The 22,825-nt window shown below is 42.2% G+C and overlaps 1 protein-coding gene across 1 annotated transcript; it reads left to right on the forward strand.

Annotated features, from left to right (window-relative positions):
- Window positions 1-33: 33 nt before the first annotated feature.
- On the forward strand, window positions 34-19,645 carry LOC311244630 (glycerol-3-phosphate dehydrogenase [NAD(+)], cytoplasmic-like). The gene is made up of 8 exons (XM_084334237.1): window positions 34-363; window positions 1,003-1,180; window positions 2,432-2,572; window positions 4,703-4,841; window positions 5,662-5,774; window positions 14,056-14,289; window positions 14,844-14,950; window positions 17,517-19,645. Exons 1-8 carry the CDS (start codon window positions 239-241, stop codon window positions 17,611-17,613), a joined length of 1,134 nt encoding a protein of 377 aa, XP_084190363.1. The 5' UTR covers window positions 34-238; the 3' UTR covers window positions 17,614-19,645.
- Window positions 19,646-22,825: the final 3,180 nt, after the last annotated feature.

Here is a 22,825-nt window from a genome sequence, read left to right on the forward strand (position 1 = left end):
TGGAACACACAAGTTCAACAACAGCATTAATAACAACGATAATTCGTTTCATTTTCATGTTAGAAAGGAGAACGTGGCTGTCGTGTGCAAGTGTGTTGAGAAAGAGACAAGTTATAATAATGTTTCCGCCATTTGAATGAGCAACCTCACCTGTCGTCGGAGAAGAATCAAAGGTGACACGGAGGCGTGGAGCCTGACGCAGAGGAGAGGTCTCTGCTGACAGGGCGTATGAGGAAGTATGTTGTGCACTTGGATCATAAAAAACCTAGGTTATTATTTAACAGCTCGACGACTGTCAGAAGGGTTCGCCATATCCACCGCAATGCCTGGGAAGAAAGTGTGTATCATTGGATCTGGGAACTGGTAATCATTGTTGTATTTGTTGTGTTATTATTTGTGACTGTATCCATCAAACGTCATGTTTTGCAGGGATAACTTGCTATTTTATAACGAATGTTGAGCAATTGTGTGATCACCACCAGATGTGCGATCCATCCATATTGCCACGGTCAATGTACAGTTTCTAGTACGTCAAATGCATATACTCTCTTTTCTAGACTCTTTTTGTATCACAAACAGTACTGTATTTGCAAATCTGGTATGTCATAATAAATGTATAGATGTAGCAGTACTGTCTATCTGTAAGTCGTGTATATGTCATATATGTTATGATGAATTGAAAATGGGGGACCCTGATGTAAACAAGACGAAAGTCTTTCTCTGGTCTGCATCCCCTTAACAATTGTATGTTTCAAGTTTCTTTAATAGTTGTCATACAGAACAGAAGTACAGAATACTTTTGTATTGAGCTGTACTGTACCCATTCTGCAATCTGTTAATAAAGTTTTCAATCAATCAATCAAGTCACTATTCACACTTGAAAACCATGTAATCTTAGTTGTTATTATGATTAGCTTTAATTAATAAATTCTCAACTTTTTCGGTATATCCCAATATCTGTCCGTCGTATGTCTGTGTTGTTGTCCTCCTTGTTGTTTCCAGGGGCTCGGCGATAGCCAAAATCATCGGGCACAATGTCAAAGCATCCAACAGGTTCGACCCGATGGTGAACATGTGGGTTTACGAGGAAATGATCGATGGGAAGAAGCTTACAGAAATCATCAACACGGAACATGAAAATGTCAAGTATCTCCCAGGGCACAGGTTGCCTAAGAATGTGGTAAGTGTCCAGTAGTGTGGTAGGGTCAAACATTTACTGATTTATCAATATGCATCATATTCTCTGTGTGCAATGTGCAATACCATCTATTTATCAAGATGAACACTATTCTGTATGTGCAATTAACTTTATTCAAAGATTGATTTGTATCAAGATGGACAATATAGTGTGTGTCTGTGCCTCTGCAGCCTTCTTGGAACATACTATGATATATTACACATTGATAAGATGTAGCTGATGTACCATTATGAACCTTGGCCCACATGGCGTAAACTAAATTAATTTGTGCCCTGTACTGCGCCTGCCCTACTGAGAGAATACTGTATCCATTTATCCCTTATGCAACCATTGCCACTAATGGCACTCATGCAATAATGATAATAACAACAGCAGCACTTACACTGAAGAACTATAATGAAACATGTAACCCCAAGGACCATAATATCAAGCGCAAGAGGAAGCCGATGTCTAGCTGAAACGAGCTCAGGCTTATTTTAGTTGCAGTGTAATTTTATGGTACAGTCATGGAAAACCTGGAAAAGTGAAATTATTTCTTGGTTTGATTGAAAATGTTATTAACAGATTGCAGAATGGGTACAATACAGTACGGCTCAATACACACAATTGTTAAGGGGATGCAGACCAGAGAGACTTTTGTCTTGTTTACATCAGGGTCCCACATTTATTTTTATTTTTACACTATACAAATATACAACTAAAGTACAATGAAGTGCAAAAAATAAACAAATGCTAAAATGAAGTATGGATGTAGTGCACATCTTTTGTAATAAATAGATAAAATATGGTGTAGTGTTAAGTGTCTAAAGTGAGTGTTTAGGGTGAGTGTGTGCGCATGTGGATGTGTGTGCAATGAATGTAGATGAATGGGTTAATGTCGCATAGAGTCATTGAGCATCCTGATGGCCTGGAGATAGAAGCTCCTTTTGAGTCTCTCTGTACTGGCCATGAGACTCCGGTAGCGCTTGCCTGACCGCAGCAGTGCAAAGGGGCAGTTGTTTGGGTGGCTAGAGTTGCCTGAAATAGAAATTGCCTGAAATTGGTAGCTGAAATTGCGCAATATATCCTGGAATAATCACAGGATTTGATGAGGAAAACGTGTAGGTATTCAATCACTTTGAACTGCAATCACCTGTATGAAAGGTGCTATACAAATAATTTAAAGTTATTATTATTTGTAATATTGTAATGACATTGTTGATGGGATTCCCCAACTCTCTTGCGCTTCACTAGGTGGCGGTCCCAGAAGTCACTGAAGCGGTAAGAGGGGCAAAGGTGCTTGTGTTTGTCATCCCGCACCAGTTCATTGCGAAACTGTGTGACCAGATGAAGCCTCATATCCAAGAGGGAACCATTGGGATATCTCTCATCAAGGTAAGATCCTAAAAAAACACACCCAACTGTCAAATAGGGCGGTGCGTCAATTCACTGTTATTGTTTACAGTCTTACAACAGACTTGTATTGTGATGCAATTATGATGTCATGATAGGGCAAGGCGGTATGATGTGAAATCCATATCATATTATCAGAGACACTATATAAGGAGCAGAGCACTCTGGGGTATTTTCTAATGGATATAGATCTATGCTAATCTGATTTGCTCTTCTGTAAAAGAGGAAACCTTACTTCCATGTCAGCCCATCGGGTCTCTCTGGTTGAGCAACGTAGCGGAATCTCCAGAGTGACGATGCAAATCCACCATGACTATTATTTGTATTCAGCAAGATTAGTGTTGAAATCACCCCGAGGTTCTGATATGATGAAGGTTTGGTCGCTGATGCAGAAGTAAACAAATACTGCAGTCACAGTGTGGGAGGCGCTGGACTCCCGCCTTGTCGTCAAGGAAATGACATCAACATTCCACACCTTGAGTTGTTGCACCATAAACAAGCACTTATGGACAAAGAGAGAGGAGCTTTAGCAGTAATGTGACTGCCTAATATATATTTTTTCTCATTTGTATATATAAAAAACGATACTTTTATTAAATTTTTCATTTGTTATATTATTTTTTATTTGTATTATATTATAATGTAAAATATTGTAAGGCAGGGGCAGGGCATTTATTTTTTATATATATAAACTTCCCCCTGTCCCTTCTCGAACACTTATTTCTATGTCCGAGACAAATAAAAATCTAAAAACTATGCTATGGTACTGTATATCCAGGAACACTGCTCTCCATTTAAAAACTTAATTGTATCATAGTTTAAAATACTCTTTACGATAAAATAGAACTATTGCATAAAAGATGAGTTTTTTTTTAATCTACTTTTTTCTCCCATTTTCTATTTTTCTCCCATCCCAATTTCGTATCGTCCAATTCTACCCTCCCCTGTCTCGAACGTTGTTAGGCCATGCCTCCCACAAGCCGGCTGCAATGTGGACGAAGCCTTACATCACGTGTCCCCTCCGGTACTCGAGGAAGCAGCCGTAGCATCTTTTCACCTGCACAGCGCGATCTCTCAGCGGCGGGGGTCTGCGTTTGGAGGGCACGCCGCCCCCGTCGCTTCCTGATTCTGCTGCGCAGGCTCACCAACCGACCTGTAGGAGTCGCTGTCCATAACGTCCGATCCCCACCCATCAGCTCTCCCACCCTCTAACACTGCCAATTGTGTTAGTATGAACGACCAGCCAAGCTGATAGCAATGCGGAGAGCTGGGCTCGAACCCATCGTCTCCTGCATTGGTGGCGAGCGCCTTGCCCACTACACCACCTAGCCGCCCAAAAAAAGATGAGGTTTTAAAGGAGAGTGTCATGTCTATTCATCTCTATAGAACGGCTACTTATGTATGTCCTGTTGTTTGAGCTTTAAGTCTCCCTCATTGTAACTCATTGATGGTACAGTTGATCTAAGATCAGTCCTGGCTTCACTCCACTTGCTCCCCGTCCGTTTCCATATCGATTTTAAATTATTACTGAGCGTTTTTAAAGCACTACACGGGCTGGCTCCATTGTATTTAGCTGAGCTCCTGCATCACCACACCCCATCCAGAGCCCTAAGGTCTGCTGACCAGCTGCTGCTGGAGGTGCCCAGGACCAGGCTCAAAACTAGGGGAGATAGAGCCTTCGCTGCTGCTGCTGCCCCTCGGCTCTGGAACAGCCTCCCCCACATAAGATCTGCCCAGAGCCTATAGAGGCTTTTAAATCACTGCTCAAAACGCACTTCTTTTCCCTGGCCTTTGACCAGAGTTAGCCTGCCACTTATACACGACGTCCGCTGTTACTCTGGACTTTTTATCTAATTTTCTTGTCTCTTTTATATTGCACTTTGCTCTTGCTTTCTTAAATGTATAATACATGTTTCTGTCATTTTAGTGTATTTTTACTTGTTACTGCATTGTATGTGTTTTTATCATGTGAAGCACTTTGGTTTGGCTTTTAGTCATTTGTAAATGTGCTATACAAATAAAGCTGACTTGACTTGACTAAGCACCCCCCCCCTTATTTTCCTCCTTTTCATCATCATCATCATCATCATCATCATCATCATCATCATCCAGGGTATTGATGAAGGACCAGAGGGTCTGAGGCTCATCTCAGACATCATCAGAGAGAAGCTGGAGATTGACGTCAGCGTTCTGATGGGGGCCAACATCGCCAGTGAAGTAGCGGATGAGAAGTTCTGTGAAACCACCATCGGTCAGTTGCTTTTATTTTATTAGCTGCGACCAGCACATCTGTGCTGGTATAGGTTGACAGTTGGCCAATGACCTACACACAATTGAATTTGATTGAAATCAGTCAAAGATCCGACGGTGCAGATCGAGGTAAAAATGTTAGCCGTCGGTCTATAACGCCAAGGACCAAGATGGTGACGGACAAGATGTCCGACTGAAGGCCGTCTCTAGGTGCGGACGCAAGTGATGTTGTCGCGAGGTCCACTTGGATGACACGATATTATGTCATAATTTTATTTATTCTCAAAGAGATATTGAGGTTTCCCTTATTTCTAATGCTGTGTAGAGGCATTAAAACAGGTTAAAAAAAATACACGGAAAATAAATTGGTTTAGACATTGAATAAATAGGACAAAAATGCATGAAAAAATGACAGTCATTTGAGCGAGTCAGATAGGGTCTATAGTTCCAATATACTGTAGCATCACTGTGATATAAGGTGGTAATTTCCTGGCAAGGGCCTTAAAGATAAACACCTACCACTGTTGACCAAGTGAGTCCTTATTATTATGAGTCTCCTCAGTCGGTGGGGAAGTGAGGAATTGTCCAGAGATCCGTTTCATGCCCCCCATTGACCTCCACTCCATAAACGCTGCCATTTTATGCACGTCATGTTTTAACAACCAAAGCACCCTTTGACCCTTTTTCTTATTCTCTGCATTGCTTTTATTCTAGTCTATTTTATGCTGATATGCTGATGCACAATGCTGCAATTCTTGTATGAAAGGTGTTCTACAAACAATATGAATTATGATTATTAATGTTAACCACATCCAATACAGGTGCAAAAAACGAAGCGAACGGGCACATTTTCAAAGAGCTTCTCCAGACGCCCAACTTCCGCATCACCGTGGTTCAGGAGAGCGACACGGTGGAACTGTGTGGAGCACTGAAGGTAAAGCCACCATTCAAGCACTCATTCAAGGGTACTACGACTATGCTTGCACCTCATGGTACCAAAGCACCTCAAAGGCGCTAAAAACACGATTACAAACATCTCAAAACAAACTGGCCAGACTACTGCTTGACCTTACTCCTAGAACCCACCTCACCCCTGCCCACTTTGACAACCTAGGATGGCTTAGAGTAGACGACAGAGTACAGCGACTTGCAATGGGCCTGGTCTACACGATACACTACACCACTAAGGTACCCATGTACATGTCAAAATACTTCCCAAAGGTCAGTGAATACCACGACCACAACACCAGAGGGAGCTCAACAAATCGTGTGAAACCCAGATTCGGCTCAAACAAGGGACTAAACACATTTAGCAATTATGCCACATCTAGGGCGGCTACGTGGCCTAGTCACCCTAGTGGGCAAGGCACTCGCCACGAAATGCTGGAGACGCTGGGCTCGTCAGTTCGAGCCCAGCGCTCCACATTTGCTTTCAGTTTAGCTGGTTGTCCGTACTAATACACATTGGCCGTATTAGGGGGTGGGAAACTGATGGGTAGGGATCGGGCGTTGTGGACAGCGACTCCTACAGGCCGGTTGGTGCGCCTGCGCAGTAGAATCAGGAAGTGTCGGGGGCAGCGTGAGCCTCCCACGCGTTACTCCTCGCCACTGAGAGATCGAGCTGCGCAGGTGAAAAGATGCGACTGCTGTTACCTCAAGTACCGGAGAGGACTTGTGCTATGTATGACTTAGTCCACATTGCAGCCGGCTTGTGGGAGGCAAGAAACAGCGTCCGTGACAGGGGAGGGTTGAATTGGATGATACGAAATTGGGATGGGAGAAAAATATAGAAAAATGGGAGAAAAAGTGGATAAAAAAAAAAGCAATTATGCCACATCAATGTGGAACGCCCTACCTAAAGCTGTAAAGGAATGTGAATCACTACCCACTTTCAAAAACACTCTCAAAGAACACCTACGGGAGACTGCAATTTGAAACTGGCCCCTGTAAATGTCCTAACCCAACCCCCTCCAATGTACAGTTACCCCATTCTGTACCCATTCTGCAATCTGTTAACCCTTTAATCGCCAATGCGACACATCATTCTCCGCCATGCGTAATCTGCCAATGACGCCGTAACACGTCATTGAGATCAATATTTCAAAAATCTGTGATGGCAATCATATTTCACCAACGGAGACTTGAGATCTCCTGTTGATCTCCTCTCAACTCTCCAACGGTTCAAGAGCGCCATCTGGTGGCCGATCGAAGGATCGCCCAAACAGCAAACTGGAAACAGAAAGTGGTGCTCATCCAAATTCGGTCCGACCACTCGCTATAGCTCCCGGGGCTCCATCTCGACACACTGGATAATCAATCGCTCGCCCTAACTCAATAAACAACGTTATTTGGACGTATATAGTATTATACAACCTGGAAATGGTTCATCTAGATCAGACCTGGGCATTTATTTTTTATTTTATTATTATTATTATTTTTTTTTTTACTTTTTTCTTTTCATGTCAACGTTCACACGCACAATATATGCTTAGGAGACATGCTCAGAAGATGTTGGTTCTCTTTGGATCCACCTACATATGTGAACAGACATTCTCAGTCATGACGTTTACCAAGTCCAGGTACAGATCCTCTCTCACTGATGAACATCTGGCAGCTGTGCTTTGCATCTCCACCTCAGACATGCAACCTGACTTTGATGGACTTGTTAAAGCTCAACAGAGACTGGATTTCTCACACTGAATGAAAAAAAAATAACTGAAGAACACTAAAATGTGGAAATATAACAAGTGAAATGGGACACTTGATATTTTTTTCTTTTTTTTGAAAACATTAAATGTTTAATATAGGCATGTAAAGTAAAAAAGGCTACAAAACTGGGACACTTTTCTTTACACAGTTCAGTGACATGTCTTGTTTATTTTTGCTATAAGATGATGTGATGTCTTTAGAAAGCTAAGAAAATCCTTGTTTCAATAGTATATGAAACTCAAAATGCCCTTTGTTATTAATGTTTCACATTTTGTTTATCATTTTGGAAATAAATTCTATTTGAATAAATTATATTTTTGAAAGCTAACCTCACCTTTTAATTGCCAAATAATAACATACACTCTTACCAGGGGTCAAAACAATGCCATTTACTGCTTTTTATATAGAAATAAAATGTATATTATGCATAATTGAGTTTGGAATTTTGGCCCGGCCCCCCAACATATTTTCAGTTGCTCATTCGGCCCCCTGGGAAAAAGAATTGCCCACCCCTGATCTAGATCAACATCCCATAATAGCAAAATTTCTACTCCAAGCTGATCGCCCAACGGCCCGAGGAGACTGGGGTAAGTTTCAGCGTTTATTATTACCGTGTTCGATACAAACTGCTCTGATGATCATATCACCCACACTACATGAATCATCTAACGTTGGCCACGGAATTATAAACGACCCCCCCCCCCCCCCATCCGGTCAACATCAGATTATGAGTAGTAACTTCTAGAAGCACGTACATTTGAAATTTTTTATCTGGCGCCGATCGCTATCAAACTGTATTTGATCATCAATATAATGCATTTAGGGCTATAAATTACGTTCTGCAGAATGCTGCAGAAAACAATAAAAACATATTTATACTTTAGACCGTATTTTAGTATGAATGAAAAAGTAGAACGTTGATGCATCCTAAACGATAGATAATTGACGTTGAATGGGCCATAGTAATGTCAATTTAGCAATACAATTTAAAAAGTTATAGCCCTGCAAAGAAGGGGAACTTCTCCATAGACAAATAGAGCTGGCAGAGGATGGTATAAGGATGTACATAAGCAGGCATGCGTTCTTCATGGGACGGGGTTACCCAGATAAGTACCGGTACTCGCTATTTGCATATCAATAGCGCCAGTCGTCAGGTGTGTTAAATACGTTCTCAAGATACATTCACACCTAACTTGTTGTGAATGACATGTGTTACATTCCATTCGTAGAGGCAATTAGGCACTGTCTTTAGTCTGTGCTCAAGCGAGGGGACATTAAATGCGCATTCGCAGGAGCGCGCGCACGCACCGGGAGCGCGCATGCACGTGGCGCCATTAGGTCAGGGTTCCCACGGACCTGGAAAACATGGAAAACATGGGATTCATGGGATTCATTTTCCAGGTATGGAAAGGCATGGAAACTGAGCAAAAGTGACCAATTACATGGAAATAGAAACAGTTGTCCTGGAAAATTTTATTGGATGATGTGTAATAAAATGTAACTATTGAGCACATAATTAACATGAGTTTATAAAAACCTTTTACACGTGAACAGCTTTTACTGTAGATAGAAATGGATGATCCCATGTTGTAGAGCATGCTCTTGGCATCCTATATGGTATATTGGATGTTGGAATTTGATGCAGGCAGCTTGGTGAGCCAATGGAGCCTTGGCATCTACAGTGAAACTTGAGTGAAACTTCTTATGCAAGTTTATCCTCAAATGTAAGTAGCTGTGTTTTAACTGTGGTAAACCTGGGTTTATCAACGTTAGTTAGTAAGCAGTGCAATCTTGCTAACTAGCTAGCCAACGTTAGCTCTCATAACGAGCCAGTTAGCCAGCGCCAGGTACAGTAGCTAGCCAACGTTAGCTCTCATAACGAGCCAGTTAGCCAGCGCCAGGTACAGTAGCTAGCCAACGTTAGCTCTCATAACGAGCCAGTTAGCCAGCGCCAGGTACAGTAGCTACCAACGTTAGCTCTCATAACGAGGCAGTTAGCCAGCTCCAGGTACAGTAGCTAGCCAACGTTAGCTCTCATAACGAGCCAGTTAGCCAGCGCCAGGTACAGTAGCTAGCCAACGTTAGCTCTCATAACGAGCCAGTTAGCCAGCACCAGGTACAGTAGCTAGCCAACGTTAGCTCCAGGGGCGGGGCTAGGGGGTGGCTACTTGGGCTCAAGCCCCGAATGTTTTCTGAAAAGCCCCGAATCTATTTTAAAAAAAATAATTTTTTTTTCTTTTTTCTGACAATTCATCATTGTTACATGAAAATATGTTTGCACCAGATTTAGCAGAAGCTAATTTCCATTTGTGGTCTATCCAGCTGCTAACTGTATTTGAGTGAGTTAAGTCTTGGTGTCATGGTAGACTCAGACCTAAGCTTTAAATCACAATCAACAAGTTGACAAAAACTTAATTCTTCCACCTTAGAAACATAGCTAAAGTACGGCCATTTATAAATCAAAAGGACGCTGAAAACCAGATCCATGCCTTTATTTCAAGCCAACTCGACTACTGTAATGCACTCCTTACCGGCCTCCCGAAAAAATACGATGATAACTATTTTATTGCAATGCACTATTGCATTATTTTATTCTATTTTACTAACTATTTTATTGCACTGCACTATTTTACTTTGTATCAGTGAATCATAGACGCCTGGCCATAAGAGCATTCGGAGCATCTCTGCTCTCCCACTATTGAACTTGGGGGAGCAAAGGTATGCTCTTGCTCCACCACTTTTTGATCATATGAAAAATATGATATACCCCCCCCCCCCCAATATATAAATCTAACCATAACTACGTTATGGTTAACTGAGTTTTATAGTGAAAAGAGCAGCTTTATTGGTCAAGATTGAAGGCTCTATATTGCAGGAAATTGCACGTACAGGTTAATTAAATTCAAAAAAAATCTGCCGCTTGCCTGCAAAAAAAAAGAAAAAATTTGAAAATAAAAATAAAAAAAAATAAAAAGACGGGCACCTATCTGGGCTAAGCCCCGGATCTCCTATAATCCTAAATCCGCCCCTGGTTAGCTCTCATAACGATAACCAGTTTGATTTACAAAAGCTTTTACAAACGCTTTTACAGAGTAAGAGTAGTAGGGGTGAAACGATGCAACCTCACAACGATTAATTTCGATTATGATTACGAGGAGTTGAGAAGAGTAGGAAAAGAAGACAGGAGCGGACACGAGGGGAGGTGTGGAGAGGAGGACAGGATAAGATAGGAGAGGAGTGGAAGAGAGAACATATATCAATCCCAGTGCTCATGTGTTCCAGTTCAATAAATTGTTGTTCATCTACAGCTTGTTGCATTATTTCATGCATTGATATTATCAATAAGACATAATCTCTAAGCATTTACAATGTAGACTTGACTGGTACATCTTTTAAATCAAGTAAGTAGTCAGGTGTCCTAGGGGGTTGTGTGTGTGAGGGGAGGGGGGGCGCGGATGGGGGCGGAAAACTTCAGGGGCCTATAGATCATCACTTAATATGGTACCTGGAAAATCAGGAGGTAGTATGGAGAAAAAATTCAAGGCAAGCGTGGGAACCCTGTAGGTGCATGCAACCCCAGATGATTTCAATAACGCACCACTGTACATAAGCGTGGCAGAGAAAGGGTTATTACAATTTTCAATCAATCAACCAAGGCCCTGGAACAAAAATAAATGCTACTGAAAAACATGGGAAAGCTTACTCCTTGGATTAAAAAGTCTTGGTGTCATCATAGACTCATATTTAAACATTAAGTCACACATTAACGAGGTAACAAAAACGTCATTCTGAAAAAAACTGATCCATGCTTTCATTTCGAGCAGACCGGATTACTGTCTGTAATGCACTTTTTACTGGCCTCCCGAAAAAAAAACCCACAGATAGGCCTTTCACACCGGGAAAAATTGGTTCGGAACATGACGGAGGCTTTAGTTCGGCCCTCTAAGAAAACACTGAGCACCGATTTTTCATGTTGCGAACGAATTATTCCCGGTGTGAACGCACCGGCCGGTTGGAGATTACGTTCGAGAACCGGCTCCGGCCGGTGTGAAAGGCCTAAGAGAGACTTCAGCTCATCCAAAACTCTGTAGCTAGACTACTAACTAGAACCAAGTGGAGAGAGCCCATTACTCCAGTGTCATACTCTACACTGGCAGTGGCTACCGATAACTTTTGATTTTAAGGTGCTCCTCTTTGTATACAAAGCACTAAATCGAACAGGACCAAGCTACATTGCAAATTCACTTATTAATTATATACCCCCAAGAACACTACGATCATCTAACACTTGTTTACTAAAGGTTCCCAACAATAGCCAGAAGAAGATTGGGGATGCAGCCGTTGCTAGTTACGCACCAAAGCTGTGGAACACAATACCTACAGTATGGAGATTAGGGAGGCAAGCTCACTAAGTATTTTTGAAAGTAAGCTAAAAACTTTTCACCTTGGCCTTTTTAATATGGATAACATTTGAAGGTGTTTCGCGCATTGGTCTTTGTTGTATCTTCATCTGGGATGCAGTTTCTGGTGGGGCGTGTCATGGTTGGGGTGGGGTGGGGGGGGGTGGCGCGGGTAGTTTGAGTGTACTTGGATTGTTTGCTGGGTGGTACAGTGATTGAGCCACCATGTGTGGCACCGTGCCTGTCATTATGCATGGTTGTGGGGGTGTCGTTTCTGTGGGCTGCTTTGTTGTCTCTGCTCCTGGTGGCCTTGCCTTTGCGTGGGGATCAGTGGGTTCTATGTTTTTGCTTTCAGATTCTGCGGGGGGGGGGGGGGGGGGGGGCATTGTGGGTGGTCTGGGATGGCACTGGGATCTGTGAAGCACTTTGAGCTGCAATCCATGTATGAGAGGTGCTATATAAATAAAGTTATTATTACAAGTAACCGGTCAACAAATAATCACACGAAAACCGCATTCTTATGTTTTTGAACCTCACATTGTGTCCACATGGCATTACCAGCCTTACCTTGTCCTCACCTGTAATTAGGTACTGAGGGGCCGGACCGTTTTACGATCTTGAAAACAAACGTCAGGATCTTAAAATGAATCCTGAAACTGACCGGGAGCCAGTGCAGGGAGGCCAGTACCGGTGTAATATGGTCACGCTTTCTGGTGCCGGTCAAACGGTGAGCAGCAGCATTCTGCACTAGCTGTAGGTGTCGTAGAGAGAGCTGGTCTTGACCCACATACACAGAGTTACAGTAGTCAAGCCTAGATGTAATGAAGGCATGCATGACCCTCTCCAAATCTTTTGGAGAGATATTTATTTTGGCAAGGAGCCATAACTGAAAGAAGGCGTTTGACTACAGAGCCGGTTTGTTTATCTTTATCACATTTAAAATCACTTATCAAAAATGACACCAAGGCTTTTTAATATAAGAAACGTTTTTTGAAAGCACGGGATCCCATTCATTCAAACACTCTGGATGTCCAAGCACAATAACCTCTGTCTTATTGTCATTTAGATTGAGGACATTTAGGTCCATCCAGATCTTTGTCATTATTTTTTAACAATTGTATTACTGAATGAAACCGTAAACAGAGAGGCCCATTGCATTGGGATGCTAGATCCTAATGTGAAAAACTGTGATTTACCTTACCTTGCTAGTTCTCTATCTTTTTTATGCTCTCTTATGCCTGTATTTTTTTTACTGCTGTGAAGCACTTTGAACTGCAATTTATGTATGAAAAGTGCTATAAAAATAAAGTTGTTGTTATAATTTTTTAACAAGACTTATTACATAATATTGTATAATAATTATGTCTCATGTAGAAACTCCACAGCTGTATTCTGACCTGGGTGTTGATGTTCTGTTGGTCATTCGTTCATCATGAGCGTATCTTATTATATACATCAATAACCATTATAAGTCATAATGAATTGGACTGTATATCTACACTGACCATTTCGAGCATCGGTGTGCCAAACGCTCTCAGATTCAAAGCGGTAATGTTACGGGCGACAGTGGCTCAGTAGAGCAGTCGTCTGGTAATCCAGAGGTTCCCACTCAGTTCGATTCCCGCTCCTCCCCGGCAGCGTGTCGAAGTGTCCTTGAGCGAGACACTTAACCCCCAATTGCTCCCGATGTGCAGGTTGGCACCTTGCATGGTTGCCTCCGCCATCGGTCTGTGAATGTGTGAGTGAATGGGTAAAGATTTGAGGAACAAATTGTAAAGCGCTTTGGATAAAAGCTGCTATATAAATGCAGCCATTTTATATATAATGAATTTGACTGTATATTTTGATTTGATTTGATTGAAGTTTATTTCAAATATGCAACATAACAAACAAACATCAAGTACATATATAGCCTTAAGCCATTCAAATAATAAATGTATATAAAAAAAATTAAATAAATAACAAAGAACAAACAAAAAAGTCAAACTCAAATTATTATAATTTTCTTTTATATGATATCTACACTGACCATTTTGATCAACGGTGTCCCAAACGCTCTCGGATTCAAAGCGGTAACGTTACCCCCTCCGTCCTCCTCTCCCCCAGAACATCGTGGCGGTGGGCGCGGGCTTCTGCGACGGCCTGGGCTTCGGCGACAACACCAAGGCGGCGGTGATCCGGCTCGGCCTGATGGAGATGATCGCCTTCGCCAAGCTGTTCTGCACGGACCCCGTGACCTCCGTCACCTTCCTGGAGAGCTGCGGCGTGGCCGACCTCATCACCACCTGCTACGGGGGGCGCAACCGCAAGGTGGCAGAGGCCTTCGTCAGGACGTCCAAGGTGAGACCGGAGGCTGAGAGCTGAGGGATTCATCGACGTTCAATACCTTGAGTTTGAATCTTAGAATTCTAAAGCTCTGTCGCTTCCTGGTTGGCCGGTATCCACGGTGACGTCATTGAGCTGTGCATGTTTCAGCAAGGGTCCTCAGAAGTATAATAATGTCAAACCTCAGGCATGGTACTGCCTTGTTCAGCCGTTTGAGCGGGTTCCCAGTGTCTGAGCGGAAAACTGACGCCACAATCATGTCCGTCTTGGTGTCTTCAGAAGTGACCTATAGGGAACATTTGGAGCCTCGGTAATATAATTACTTATTTCCCTGCCAACCATCCGTAGTAAGAAGACCAGGCTCTCTGCTCACCGTAGTAAGAAGACCAGGCTCAACATCTTTGTGTTCACGTATCTCGGGCTAGGAACATCCAATTTACAAACGGACAATGCTGGGATACTCAGGGCGGCTACAACGGATGGTCCTCACAAGTATAGATAAACATGTACCTTGTGTGTGTGTGTGTGTGTGTATGTGTGTGCGTGTGCGTGCACGTATGGTCATCCAGTCTATTGCTGAGCTGGAGGTGGAGATGCTGAACGGCCAGAAGCTTCAAGGTCCACAAACCTCAGCAGAGGTCTACACCATTCTGAAGAAGAAGAACATAGCGGATAAGTGAGTTTACTGCCTTCTAATCACTCTTCAGCAGGGTATTGATACGACACATATCACCATACATGGGTCACTATTCAATATATTGCAATACTGTAAACAATGCCATGTATCAAGATGGGGCTGGGAGGTATACCGAATATGAAGGTCAACCGTCATGAATGGTATGGATTTCTTTTTAACTATACCATCCGCAATATATTCATATTTAAAAAAAAAAATACACCTACTGTATTTCATTTCATTTTAATTTCAAACCTTTATTTCAACTCATGAGACACTGAGGTGACCCTCATTTACAGCGACGAGCTACAAAACAAAGACACAGTTATCAGCAGGTTCATACATAAAGGCACAACAAATAAGATTAAACAATAAAAATCAGTTAAGAACAGTTTCAACTCGATACACAGTGGTTGGAGATCATACTTTTAAATGCAGCAAGATAAGGGACAACCTCCAGATTCAGAGTCGGTTGGAGGTGTTGGAAGCATCAAAGGAAAACGCAGTTTTTCCAAGTTCAGAGCAAATTTGAAGAACCCTAGGAAACCAACCAGTCATTTGAACGTGTAGAATGGCATCCGAGTTTCCATTCCAACAGTGTTGTGATGTAAGGGGGGAGTGTAGTTTACCAATAAGGGCTTTAAAAATAAACGAATACCAACGATAGTTACGCCTTTCAACCAGAGAAGGCCATCCGACCTCTTCATAAAGGACAGTGGTGGGTATCCTACTTTATCTGTCACCAGTAATAAATCTGAGGGCACAATGATAGACCGAGTCCAGAGGTTTAAGAGTTGAAGCCGCAAGCATGCCTATAAATCACATCACCACAGTCCACAATTGATAAGAAAACGGCTTCAACAATCCTCTTTCTACTAATCACAAGGAAAGCTGGATCTATTTCTGTACAGGAAGCCACTTTTCTGCTGCAGCTTGGGACACGAGAATATCCACATGGTTCTCTAGCCGTGCACTTCTGATGCATGCAAGTCGCTGATTCCAAGATTATCCTAGATCAAAAACACCACTCTGGCTACAATTGTGTCAACTCAATTATTCATTGATTCATTGATTTCATTTATTCTCGAAAAGACAATTGAGGTTGCCCTCATTTTCAATGTCGTCGAGACTTTACAGACATTTCAATGCACACATTTCTACAATATAACAATAATAAATATGAATAACTATCTATATAGTACTTTTCACACATAGATCGCAGTTCAGAGTGCCCCACAGCAATTTGTATAAAATGAACATATGTGAAAAACAATGCATAAATTGCAGACATAAGAATAGGTATAAAAGACAATAAAAGTAGTACAATGTAAACGTGCAGACTTAATATAGGCATAAAATAAGTACAATAGTACAATGTCACTCGAAGGCATGTGAACCACCCCCTGGAACAGCCAGTCCCCCAAACACCCCACACATCAATCCCCACCACATCCCCATCCAAGACACCCCCTGATAAAGCACGTCATGGCCGAAGGAAAACACAAACAGCCTGCGCGCCACATGCACGGCGAATTAGAGAATAACAGATCAATAACGGTCGATTTTAGCAGTTTAAAATTTGACCTAGTAGGTTCTGTAATTAATTTAGCTAAATTGAGGCAACCACCAATCTCCTTAAGATAGTCAGATGAGCCGTTAAGCCAATTCAGGTTCAAATCACCTACCATAGTTAATGAATCATCAGAAAAATAACAAGGAAGATCCGCCAAGACATCGATGGAACCCAGATCCACAGATGGCGGTCTGTAGACTCCTACCACAACCACAGACGAAGGCCCCGTATGAACCCTTAGAGAAAGAAACTCCAAACATCCTGGTCTCGTGACAGCATTCAGAACAGACGCAGAGAAAGACGATTGAACAGAAATAGCCCATTAAAGCTACATCTGAGTCATTAATACGTTTATTTAGCCAGGATTCACTAAAGACCAAGATGTCGAGAGTAGTCTGCATAACGTAAGACATTGATATCATCCAATTTCTGAGATAGACTTTTAATATGTAAGTGAATTTATTCCTGGTCCTTTTCTATGTTTAAAGGTGAGTGGAGAGTTTGGAGTAGAAACAGGAGTAGTCATAGACTGTAGAATTGAAGATACATTTGAAACAATAACAGTACAATTTGAATAATAAGGATATCTTGCAGTGATTCTAATGGAAATGGTTAACTAAGTATTTATAGACTTAAAACAGTAGTCTGAACCATTAAAGGACTAGGTAGCACGCTCCTGCATGGTAACTACTGCAAGGTTGTAGTTTAAAGGCCTATTGTTCAAAAGTGCATGTATTTCAGAAACGAGAGAATCACAGTCATTAAAACGGCTCAGACTCTCTCTACATCGAGCACCAAGCGCATTGCAGGACTTCAGATATTTTTACGTGAATCAAACATTTTTATATTATTGTTATCAAGGGCTTAATATCGGCTTTGTATCATGTCGTGAGTTACTCCTATCATCCCACCTCCACTCTGTGGAAAGACTGAGACGCGTGATCTCCACAGTCACATATTCGATTGTACTTGATTGTGCATTTCATCCTGTAGGTTTCCACTGTTCTCCGCCGTCTACCTGATCTGCTTCGAGGGCAAGGCAGTGAAGGAGTTCATCACCTGTCTGCAAAACCACCCAGAGCACATATAACCAGGCCCAGCTGGAACCTGCACTTTCCACAGTATCTCCTTCAATAGCATTTTACTACCAGTAGATGGCAGCAGGGATTCATACAAAGCCCCTCTACAAAAAGGAAAAAAGTTACGATAATTACCTTTTTATAGCTCTTATATATACTGTAAGTTCAACATTTCACTACATTAGATAGATAGATAGATAGATAGATAGATAGATAGATAGATAGATAGATAGATAGATAGATAGATAGATAGATAGATAGATAGATAGATAGATAGATTTATTTACTTTATTCATCCCCTTGGGGAAATTCAGGTATCCGGTAGATAGATGATAAAAAGTGATACAAAGGACAACCAATACAACAAACAAACAATGAAAGTTAGAACTAAAGTTTAAAAAGTTCCAATGAATAAATAAATAGTGAGCACTATTGCACAGTGTTAAGTAAAAAAAAATGCAATATAAAATTGCACATTGTCCAATGGGGGAGAGCAGCCTGTAGCCCAGGTCATGAGAGAGGGGGGCGGGGTCATATGGTGTTGGAACAGTCTGATATTATACAGGGCACATATACTGTAGGTTTTTAAGCAGATATTTCTTGATATCATCAGCATATTTGTTTGATATAAAATAGTCCGGTTTCCATTCTACCAGAATAGAACTTTCTCATCCAACCGAAGGCTGGGAAAACATTTCTGGTCTCACCCCAAGCTCAACGAATAAAGCACGTTGACACGATACGATACGGCACAGAACACGCCGGTCACAGATAAACACTCCGTGCTATTTTAACTAAGCTTCCACATTTCTGAACAGCTGTGTTCACAAAAGCTGAAACGGCGGTAGTGAAGATATTATTAAATTCACGTTTGATGTTCTGAGGACATTTTGTTTGGCAGAGTGCCAGACGTATCTTCTAAGGTCCACTTGAGTTGTTAATACACATTGTTAAATGGGGAACACTGCCCAATTTTAAGAATTCCTAATGTTATGAATGTGGCCTAAAATGGTCCAAGAATATTGGCGAATAGAAACCACCCTGTTGAGTGCTAACACTCAAACTTGTGATGTCATCAGGTCTTAAAAGAGCACGCCAACATTTGGGAATCGTCAGTAGAAATCTGGCTGCACATTAGTCTAGCTTAGCACAATGAATGTAAGCGGACATGACCGGTTAGCCTTCGGGAGAGGTATCAGTTGGACAATACCTAGGCTAACCGGTCGTGTCCGCTTCCATTCATTGTGCTAAGCTAGGCTAACATGCAGCCAGATAGCTTTCTACTGAATGCACAGAGAGGAAACTGGTATCTATCTTCTTGTCTCTCTCTGGAGAGGAAGGAAAGCCAATTTCCCAAATGTTGGCGTGTTCCTTTAAGTCTGAAGCTGCTCCATAGACAGTGAATTGGGTGAAGATGGTAGAGAGTACCCAGGGAAATGTTCTGAGTGTACGGGTCCATTTAGCTCTCTTGTTTCAGAACTGAAAACACTACTATAGAATAAAGACCGTTTGGGTATGAAAACTCGGAACAAACATTCTGCGGGCCCACAAACTCACACACCCATTCATTGTCTGTGAAGCGGCTCCACACTTAATACCCGATGACATCTCAAGTTTGAGTCTTGTGTCTCTGGTTTCCGGCCGTTTGCCCACGTCGATCGAACTTCACTCAAACAATGGAAATGTCATGTCTTGAAGTCTTAATTTGGGGCGGTGTTTCCCATGTTAATGCTCTCGCATGCCGGGACATGAATGCAGCTTTCTGTCTGAATGTAACAAAGTCACGGAGGTAAACGCACTGTATTCATAATTTAGCAGCTGGGTAGCAGCGTAGAAAGAATCCACACGCCACTAAATGTGTCAAGAGGCAGCCTTATTAGATATTTTATCACAACCTACATTTATGAGCACCAAAATATGCTCGGCTGGTTTGGGGTTTTCGGCAAATGAAACGCACAATAGTCTCTCTTTTTGTTTCCTTTTTTCTTTTTTTATTGTTGTGGAAATTTTCATAATAAAGTCAATTCATGAGGAAAAATGCAATACTATTGTCATGTCATACTTATCTCTCACCACCAGAGGGCGCACCATCATCAGCAACGTTTCTGGGCAGTGTCACACGGTGACACTTGTGAACAAATCCTTTCTGAGGGAAACCATGAGCTTCCACACCACTCATGTTTATGGTACAAGAGCAGAGACCATTTTACGGTGCAATTTGTCACAGTACATTCCCGCAAATCAAGTTATAACTAATGAAAGAAAAATGAAGAAAAAAAACTCCCATCATGAACAATGACATTATCAGTTGAGCAAATCTGTTTTCATAATGATAAGTGATGTCGACGGCGATGAGACGTACTTTCATATCTTTTTCAACGCTTTGATATGTGCGCTTCAGATGACAGAGACTGATGACTCGTGGAAGCCGGTTCCCATGAGCTCCTCGCAGTAACTCGGTGCCAGAGAGAGAGAGGGAGAGCGAGAGAGAGAGGATTATGGGAACAAACGGAGTCCTTGTCTCTCCATCTCATCTGGCTTCATCACCAGAGGGAGCCTTTGATGATCTCTCTCTCTCCTCATCTAGGAGAACCGGTGTGTTAGCTGCCCTGCTACAGTACGTCTCTCTGTGGGTAACTTGACGAGGTAGCCTCTCTCCGCTGGCTGATAGCCTTCTACAAACGAGGCAGGTCAGATCCCAGGACATCAAAGCCAGGGGGGTGGTGGGTGGGCTGTAAGAGGGGTTGCAGGGACAGCAGCGGTGATGGTGGAGCGGGATAGGGGGGCTGCGGAGCCACTACAGGCTCCATATGTTCCCATGAACATATGGGGGGGGGGGTCCTCCTCTCCTCTCGCTTCTACTACCTTCCCTGTCCGTGAGCTCCAGTTGGGCAGGCCAAGGTCTCCTCCTCAGTCCGGCAAAAGGAACTGTCATCGGGGGTTTGGGAGTGTGCTCTGAGACCCTTGTGGTGGCTTGACGTGGCCCAGATCCTCTGTCACAAAGTGAGAGGGCCTACCCTCAGATCAGACCCAGGCCTGAAAGAGAAGCTTAGTCGCCATGGTAACGGGTCTGTCGGGGCCCGGCCCGTACCCCACAAAACATACACACACACATTGCCCTGTTTGTGAGAGGCCCTCGAACTGTGGAAAACTCATCATCATCAAACCTTTATTTAAAAACTCTAAAGACCATTGAGGTTTTGCTCTCATTTACACTGATGTTGAGTAAACAGACAGTTAAAATAAATAAGACACAAACACAAGTAGTAACACAACAAGATGAAAAGCAAAGATAAAAAGAGGGGAAATCACCTAAAACACAAGTTAAAAACAAAGACAATCACCTAAAACACAAGATAATCGGCTAAAACAGTTACAGATTGATGCACAGTGGTTAGTGATCATGGTTTTTGAACTGTGCATAGTTTGGAATGAGTATTGATCTTCAAAGCGTGTTGATGGATGTTCCATGAGTCAGGAGCATTAATGGAAAAGGCAGACTTTCCAAGCTCGGAACAAGAACAAGGAACCTTAAGCACAAGCCAGTTATTTGAGCGAGTCAGACCGGGTCCAATGTTGCAATCCAGCAACATGGGGATGTAAGGTGGTAGCTTAGCAATAAGAGCCTTGTGGATAAATAAATACCAATGTTTATTGCGCCTCTCTGCAAAAGAAGACCAACCAACCTTATTATACAGGAGACAATGGTGAGTATCATAGCTGTCACCAGTGATGAATCTGAGGGCAGAGTGATGGACTGAGTCCAGTGGTTTAAGAGTGGAAGCACCAGCGTGTTTATAACAGTCCAAAACTGATAAGAAAACTGCTTCAACGATCCCATTCCTACTAATTATAGGAAAGCTGGCTGTTTCTGTACAAGAAGCCAATTTTCCAGCTCACATGTTGCTGCTGGTAAGGTTGTCTATATGGTATTTAAATGTAACTTTCTCATCAAGCCAGATACCAAGATATAAAGAACCACCCACAGTGAATATATGCAAACTATTATATTCAATATTTCTGACTCTAGTAAACGGCATGAATTTAGTTTTTACTTCCATTAAGTACCAATTTAAGATTAATAAGCGCTTCCTGGAGAGGATTAAAGGAAAATTGCAAGTTCTCAATAGACAGTTGTACAGAGCCAGCAATACAATATACTATAGTATCATCAGCATAAAGATGGGCTTGACAACCGTTCAAGGAAGAGACAATATCATTGATATGAAGAGGATGAGACCCAAAATGTAACCTTTTGTTATTGACAAAAATCAGACTGGGCATTTCCCGACTTCATACTTCGCATACTTCTCAAACAAATCATTCTGCAACCAATCACAAGCCTTTATATACAAACCAATACTAGATAATCTTTGAAAGAGCAAGGGATGATTCACTGTATAAGATGCTTTAGATCTACAAAATGTTTTGGTTGAAATGCGCTTGACTTAAAGGAACACGCCAACATTTTGGGAAATTAGCTTATTGTCTCCAGAGAGAGACAAGAAGATAGATACCAGTTTCCTCTCTGTGCGTTCAGTAGAAAGCTATATGGCTGCATGTTAGCCTAGCTTAGCACAATGAATGGAAGCGGACATGGCCGGTTAGCCTAGGCCTTGTCCAACTAACACCTCTCCCGAAGGCTAACCGGTCATGTCCGCTTCCATTCATTGTGCTAAGCTAGGCTAACATGCAGCCAGATACTGAACACACAGAGAGGAAACTGGTATCTATCTTCTTGTCTCTCTCTGGAGAAGACAATAAGCTAATTTCCCCAAATGTTGGCGTGTTCCTTTAAAGGAAGTCTAGCTTAGCACAAATGAATGGAAGCGGATACGGATCAGCTAGCCTAGCCGTTGGCCAAAACACCTCTCCCGCTAAGCTAGGTCAGAGAGAAGATCTATCTTCTTGTCTGACTCCGGAAAGAACGGCGAGCGCATGCCATTGCCCCATAATGTTAGCATTTTCAGAATTCACACATGTTCTTCCTGTGCCCCAGGGCCATTCAGTCAATACTTGTGAACATGCACCGCTCTCCCCTGAAGCTAGAAATCAGAGTGAGAACCCTTGGAATCTGTGATGTCACCTGGATGTGAAGTCTGGGGCTGCTCCATAAATAATGAATGGGACATTGACTCTGTGGGGGCCCATAAAATATTTGTTTGAGCTCTTGACACCCAAAACGAGGTTTAAATTCTAGTCCAGAGCTCTTAGCAACTCTAA

The sequence above is a fragment of the Notolepis coatsorum genome, assembly GCF_963971535.1.
Source record: "Notolepis coatsorum genome assembly, chromosome: 1".
NCBI classification, from domain to species: domain Eukaryota; kingdom Metazoa; phylum Chordata; class Actinopteri; order Aulopiformes; family Paralepididae; genus Notolepis; species Notolepis coatsorum.